The sequence below is a fragment of the Anolis carolinensis genome, chromosome 3 (assembly GCF_035594765.1).
Source record: "Anolis carolinensis isolate JA03-04 chromosome 3, rAnoCar3.1.pri, whole genome shotgun sequence".
NCBI classification, from domain to species: Eukaryota; Metazoa; Chordata; class Lepidosauria; order Squamata; family Dactyloidae; genus Anolis; species Anolis carolinensis.
The window spans coordinates 157,553,341-157,560,869 of record NC_085843.1 but is presented as its reverse complement, the minus strand read 5'-3'; the positions used below and the strand labels follow the sequence as shown (position 1 = coordinate 157,560,869).

At 46.5% G+C, this 7,529-nt stretch overlaps 1 protein-coding gene across 1 annotated transcript; it reads left to right on the top strand.

Moving 5' to 3' along the window:
* The first annotated feature begins 3,548 nt into the window (after positions 1-3,548).
* On the top strand, positions 3,549-6,556 carry nanos1 (nanos C2HC-type zinc finger 1). The gene is given in 3 exon segments (XM_008119538.3): positions 3,549-3,766; positions 3,769-3,782; positions 3,784-6,556. Coding segments are annotated over 3 exon segments (723 nt in total). The 5' UTR covers positions 3,549-3,631; the 3' UTR covers positions 4,358-6,556.
* The last annotated feature ends 973 nt before the right edge of the window (positions 6,557-7,529 follow it).

Sequence of the window (7,529 nt, the reverse complement as noted above, 5' to 3'; positions counted from 1 at the left end):
AGGATATTAGAGGCAAAGATGAAGTACTTTGGTCACATAATGAGAAGACAGGAAAGCTTGGAGAAGAGAATGATGTTGGGGAAAATGGAAGGAAAAAGAGGGGCCGACCAAGGGCAAGATGGATGGGTCGTATCCTTGAAGTGAATGGCTTGACCTTGAAGGAGTTGGGGGTGGTGATGGCCAACAGGGAGCTCTGGCGTGGGCTGGTCCATGAGGTCACAAAGAGTCGGAAGCGACTGAACGAATAAATAACAGACTACTGGTATTTGTTAAGAACAACTCCTGGTAGGGGCAAACTGCACCAGAGACCTCAAGCATTTGAGTGAAGGCTATTATGCTTGTTCTCACAACAGTAAGTAAACTTAGATTGCGGTCAATGACCAGCTCAGGTTCTCACAATGTGGTCAGTGGTTGCTTGAGGATACTGGACTATGAAGAAGGGAGCAGGAAAGTCAGAGGTCTGACTCTAGTATTCACAGCTCTCTCCCACTCCAGCAAGTTGTCTTCCCTCTGGGAAATTTTGCCAAGAACTGCACACATATACAGGATATGACAAAGCCCCTTTGGTGGAGTCAATTAAGCATCAGATTAAATTAAATAAAAGCCTTTGCCATGCCCAGAATTTTTAAAAAGTGGGTTGAGATTTAAAAGAATGGCTTCTTTAACATAACCCGGGGTGCAATTTTGAAACAAAACAAACCCTGTAATTGTCAAATTAGCATTAAGGCAAGCTAACCAGCTGTTAGAGGGGAAAGTATTGCTTTTTGCTCCAAGAGGTTTGCCAAGCAGGTTGTAAGACCAATTGCAGTGATTAAGGCAGCAGTGCTATGCTCACAACCCCAAGAGAAACATAGCAGGACTTGTGAGTCAAAGGCATTGGAATGTGCAGTAATTTTATTTTTACAGTAATTTTTCAGGTTCATCAAAGCCAGATGAGTTCCCAGTGATTTCAAGCACGGAGTACCATGATAATGAGAAGTAAGAGATTTTTCAATTAAGCAATAGTGTCTAGTAGACCAAGGGAGCATATTAACCAGGCTGGTCTGTACTAGCAGATCTTTGGTTGATTAAGGATGCATCTATGCTGTAGAATGGATGCAGTTTGACACCCCTTTAGCTACCATGGATAAAATGCTATAGAATCATGGTTATTAAGGGAGCCGCCAATGGCACAATGGGTTAAACCAGTGGTTCTCAACCTTCCTACTGCGGTGACCCCTTAATACAGCTCCGCATGTTGTGGTGACCCCCAACCATAAAATTATTTTCGCTGCTACTTCACAACTGTCATTTTGCTACTGTTATGAATTGTAAAGATTCGCAATGCAGGATAGATTTTCATTCACTGAACCAAATATGACACAAATACCCGATACACCCAAATTTGAATAATGGTGGGGTTGGGGAGGGGGTATTTTGTCAGTTGGGAGTTGTAGCTGCTGGGATTTAAAGTTCACCTACAATCAAAGAGCATTCTGAACTCCACCAATGATGGTATTGAACCAAACTTGGCACACAGAACTCCCATGACCAACAGAAAATACTGGAAAGGTTTAGTGAGCATTGACCTTGCGTTTTGGAATTGTAGTTCACCTGCATCCAGAGAGCACTGTGGATTCCAAACAATGATGGATCTGGACCGAACTTGGCAAGAATACTCAATATACCAAAATGTGAAAACTGGTGGAGTTTGGGGAAAATAGGCCTTGACATTTGGGAGTTGAACTTGCTGGGATTTATAGTTCACCTACAATCAGAGAGCCCCTTGAACCCCACCAACAATTGAATTGGGCCAAACGTTCCACACAGAACCTCCATGACCAACAAAAAACACTAGAGGGATTTGGGTTCCTAAGACCATCAGAAACATGTGTTTTCTGATGGTCTTTGCTGACTCCTCTGAAACCCCCCTCGCGACCCCCCCCTAGGGGTCCCGACCCCCACGTTGAAAAATGTTGGATTAAACCCTTGTGCTGGCAGGACTGCTGACTTGAAAGTTTGGTTGCTGACTTGAAGGTTGCCTGTTCGAATTCGGAGAGAGCTCCCTCTGTCAGCTCCAGCTCCCCAAGCAGGGACATGAGAGAAGCCTCCCACAAGGATAGTTAAATCATCAAACATCCAGGTGTCCCCTGGGCAACATCCTTGCAGACGTCTAATTCTCTCACATCAGAAGCAACTTCAGTCGCTCCTAACATGAAAAAATGGTTATTGTAGTTTTACCAGATCTTTACCCTTTTCTGACAAAGATAACTGGTGCCTTACTAAACTACACATCCCAGGACTCCATAACATTGATCCAGGGCAGTTAAAGTGGTGCCAAACCATACTCATAACAAGTGGAGATTGAGTAATTGGAAAGGAATTTTAACATCCACTTATCATATGCTCTGGCCATGATGGCTGGGAAATGCTGGAAGTAAACAGCTGCCTGGTGATCCTTGCTCGTTCTTGACTCATGGAATATGTGTCTCTGTGTGCATTCATATTTGCCGGGGAAAATAACTTTTTGAGATTATATCTCCCAGATAGCATGGCCCCCTGCTTTTTCTGAGCTCTGCATATGTCTCTTTGTCACAGCCTGAAGAAGCTAATCTTTTAAAGACAATTTCTATAATTCTTTAGACAGCACGAGGAGCCCCGGTGGTGTAGTGTGTTAAAGCACTGAGCTGCTGAATTTGCAGACCGAAAGGTCGCAGGTTCAAATCCTGGGAGCGGAGTGAGCACCAGCTGTTAGCTCCAGCTTCTGCCAACCTAGCAGTTCAAAAACATGCCAATGTGGGTAGATCAATAGGTACCACTCCAGCGGGAAGGTAATGGCGCTCCATGCAGTTATGCTGGCCACATGACCTTGGAGGTGTCTATGGACAACGCCGGCTCTTTGGCTTAGAAATGGAGATGATCACCAACCTCCAAAGTTGGACATGACTAGACTTAATGTCAGGGGGAAACCTTTATCTTTACCTAAGCAGAAGCTGGGATGGCCATCTGTCGGGGGTGCTCTGAATGGGATTTTCCTGCTTCTTGGCAGGGGCTTGGACTGGATGGCCCACGAGGTCTCTTCCAACTCTAAGATTCCATGATTCTTAGACTCTGAGCCTGGGAGTTGCCCTTTGGTGAGCTCTCTTGGGCAGAGACTTCTCACAACCTTGTAAACCTACAACTCCCACAACTCCATAGCCTGGAATAGATCAGCCTCAACACTACAGAGTGTAGAGCAGGCTTGAGCCAACTTGGGCCCTCCAAGGGTTTTGGACTTCAACTCCCATCATTCCTAACAGCCTCAGGCCTTTTCCTTTTCCCCCTCAGCCACTTAAGCCTGAGGCTGTTAGGAATGGTGGGAGATGAAGTCCAAAACCCTTGGAGGGCCCAAGTTTGCTCAAGCCTACTTCACTGCTGGAGGCATCCTAGCCTCAGCTGTGAGTGATGAAAGGGTTCCTCTCTGCCAGCCAATCGGAACCCGCGGGGGTGTGGCCGCGCTGCCTGCCGGCCAATGAGAGCGCGGTCCTTTGAGCTGAGCCCTCCCTCGCATTGATTTAACCAGCTGTCGGCGCGGAGCCGCTCGCAGAAGGGAGGACGAAGCAAGTGAGATTGGATGCGGTTTGACTTTGGAGGAACTTTCTCCTCCGGGGCTATGGAGACATTCCACGCGGGGAAGCTCGAAAAACATCCCTACCACCACCCTTACGGGGTGAAGAGCCCGCACGGCGCCGCTTTCAACTCCTGGAATGACTATTTGGGCCTGGCGACGTTGATCCAGAGGCCGGAGAAGGGCTTCAGGAGCGGGGCGGCGGAGCAAGTGGAGGAGGAGGAGGAAGAAGAGGAGGAAGAGTTGGAGGACTTGGAAGAAGAGGAAGAGGAGGAAGAAGGGGAGGCGTATTTGGACCTGCGCCACTTGTGCAGCCGCTTGGAGCAGCGCTTCGCCGGCTTGAGCCCCTTCTCCGGAGCGCCGGGGGTTTTCCATTGCGGGGAGGACCCTTTGGAAGCCCGCGAGCGCTTCCTGCACGCGCCGCCGCTTCCCGCCGCTGTAGTTGCTACTGCGCCGCCGCCTCCTCCGCTGCTGCTGCCTTCCTCCTCCTCCCGCGGCGGTCCTAGCGCCCGCCTACTCAAGCCGAGCTCCCTGCAGGTCTGCGTCTTCTGCCGGAACAACAAGGAAGCCGTGGCGCTCTACACCACGCACATCCTCAAGGGCCCCGACGGCCGCGTCCTTTGCCCGGTGCTGCGCCGCTACACCTGCCCGCTCTGCGGCGCCAGCGGGGACAACGCGCACACCATCAAGTACTGCCCGCTGTCCAAGATGCAACACAAGGTGCCTCCGCTCAAAAGCGCCCGGCATCTCCTAGGCAAGAGGATCCGCTAGTTTTTCAACCCGTTGGGAGGGACTGGGGAAGCGGCGCGCCCTCCGCCTCGGGGTTGTTGCGCGCGGGCGGCCTCTACTGGCCGCAATAAGAATGACACTCCCCTTTAGAGCTAAGATCCTCCCATTGAGGCCGATAGAAAGAAAAACATTGGGTTTAGAATGGAGCGCACTGCTGCCTTGGGGTTATTGCGCACGGGCGGCCCCTACTGGCTGGAATAAGAGTGACACTCTCCTTTAGGTTAGAGGCTGATAGAAAAGGAAAAAAATGGATGTTGAATGGAGTTCACTATTGCCTAGGGGTCGTTGCGTGCAGGCGGCCTCTACTGGCCGTAATGCGAATGACACCCCTTTAATGCTAAGATCCTCCCACTGAAATTGATAGAAAAAAAACATTGGCTGTTAAATGGAGTGTACTGCTGCCCCAGGGTTGTTGGGTGCAAGTGGCCCCTACTAGCTGCAATAAGAATGAAGACCTTCCCATAAAAACATCAGATTTTGAATGGAGCAAACCACCGCCTGGGGATTGCTGCATGTGGGTGGTGTCTACCAACTGGAATAAAAATGACATTCCCTTTTAGCGTGAAGAACTTAAAAACATCGGATTTTGAATGGAGTGCACTGCCATCTTGGGGTTGTTGTGCCCGGGTGGCCCCTAGAGGCGGAAAGGAGAAAGACAGCTTTGGATTTCTTCTGGTTGGAATGAGAATGACACCCCCCTTTAGCTTGAAGACCATCTCAGAGAGGCTGATGGGGAAAAAATACCAGATTTTGAATGGAGCACACTGCCACCTCGGGGTTGCGCGTGAGCAGCCCCTACTGGCCGGAATAAAAATGACACTCCTTTAGCTCTATGAACCTCCCATAGAGGCTGATAGAAATTAAAAACATTGGATGTTGAATGGAGCCCACTGCTACCTTGGGGTTGTTGCCACGGGCGGCCCCTAGAGATGGAAAGGAGAATAACTATTCTGGATTCACACCCTAGAAGCTTGATAAGATTTTTGGATGTTGTGTCCTCTCCACTCGCACTTCCGCTTTGGGGAGTGATTGTGCATTGCTGCCCCCTACTGGCCGAAATAATATCTTTAGCGCGAAGACCCTTAGAAAAAAACATCGGATTTTGAATAAAGCACCCTCCAGTTTTGGGGGCAGTTTTCCTGCAGGCGGCCTCTACATGCAGAAGGAAAAATGACACTTTGGTTTTTTAAAATACTATTTTTCGTTCCACTGACCCCTAGAGGCGGAAGCAAAAGAGACATTCCCTTTGATTTGTGTGTGTGTGTGTGCAAATGCCCCCTAGAGGCGGAAAGAAGACACTTTTTATAACAAAATTAACAATAATGGTCTTTAATCCATTGATGTTTCCTCTTAATATATTTAAATGCGAGGGTGGTAGAATGTATAGTGAAAAAATGTTCCTGATTTTTGTCTGAAATACACTCTCCCTGAGTTATAGTTTCTAGTTTGTATACAGTAGTAGCCAGGGAGCCTTGAATTAACTCGACTTGAGAATGATAACCGTTGACCATTTACAGGTACTGTATTTGTTTATTGTAAAACATAAGCTAATTTTTAATAAATGGGATTGAGCTCCTGTCGGAGTACGCTCCCATGGATGTAGCTTTCTTTATAATATGAGCGCTTGGCTGGAGAAAAGAGCACTCTTATTTTATTATATTATATATATATGTCTGTATAAAATAACTTTTAAACAAAAGTCAGAAAAAGCCACACAACATGAACTTTGGCTTGCTGATGTGTACATTATCTACATGAAAAATTATTTTTTAGGTGTGTTTTAAATGAGGGGAGGTAGGAGAGTCCTACTTTTAAGGCAAGGCTCGGGGAAGAAAAGCACTGTGTTGGATTGGCCTTTGTTTTTATTAATGTCTTTTGCTGTCTCTTAAGCAATATTTGGTTACAAAAATTGGAATGGGAGCTTATAATGCCTGTTTGGAGAATTATCTTTTTCCTTGTAAGGAACCACTGTTTGTTTATCCTCCCTCATGTTCAGATTTTATTTTAAGTGCATGTTTGCTTTGCCTTTGTTTTGTTGTTCCAACAAACGTGTACATTGCCTTTTCTCACCCACTCATCCCTACTCCCACTCTCTTTTCTTTAAATTTCAATTATCTCCCTGTAGCCCAGCCAAGATGAGTTGGTTGATTTTATACAGTGGAAGTAAAAGTGTTACAAAGATCTGATGTCAGCTTGTTTTTTCCTTCTGAGAATCCATCCTCCCAAGCCATCCATTATTTAGATCCTTAAATACAAGAAGCAGTTGTTGCATTGAAGATTTGTTAACATGGCCACCATAAAAAACAAAGAGGATGACCAGCTACAGAGCTTTTCAAGAAGCCCATTCATACTACACAATTAGAGCAGAAGTATTCCAATTTAACTGTCATGGTTCCATCCTGTGGCATCCTGAGATTTGTAATTTGATGAAGCATCAGAGTAATGTGGGTTGCTGGGAGTTTTCCGGGCTGTATGGCCATGTTCCAGAAACGTTCTTTCCTGACATTTCACCCACATCTTTGGCAGGCATCCTCAGAAGTGGTGACGTTTGTTGGAAACTAGGCAACGGGTTTATATATCTGGAATGTCCAGGGTGCTTCTGTTTGAGGCAAGTGTGAATGTTGCAATTGGCCAGTTTGATTAGTATTGAATAGCCTTGCTGCTTCTTGCCTGGAAGAATCGTTTGTTGAGAGGTGTTGGTTGGCCCTGATTGTTTCTTGTCTGGAATTCCCATTTCTGAGTGGTGTTCTTTATTTACCATCCTGATTTTAGAGTTTTTTAATACTGGTATCCAGATTTTGTTCATTTGCATGGTTTTTTCTACTTTCTGGTGAAATTGTCCATATACTTGTGGATTTCAATGGCTTTTCTGTGTAGTCTGACATGGTAGTTGTTAGTTGTGGTCCAGCAAGGCTATTCAGTGCTAACCAAGGTGAATTGCAACATTCACACCTGCCTCAAATAGACAAAAAGAGTTCATTTTTCCACCCTGGACCTTCCACAGATATATAAACCCCACTTGCCTAGTTTTCAGCAAACCTCACAATCTCTGAAGATGCCTGCCATAGATGTGGGTGAAATGTCAGGAGATAATGCCTCTGGAACATAGCTATACAGCCCAGAAAACTCACAACAATCCAGCGATTCCAGCCAT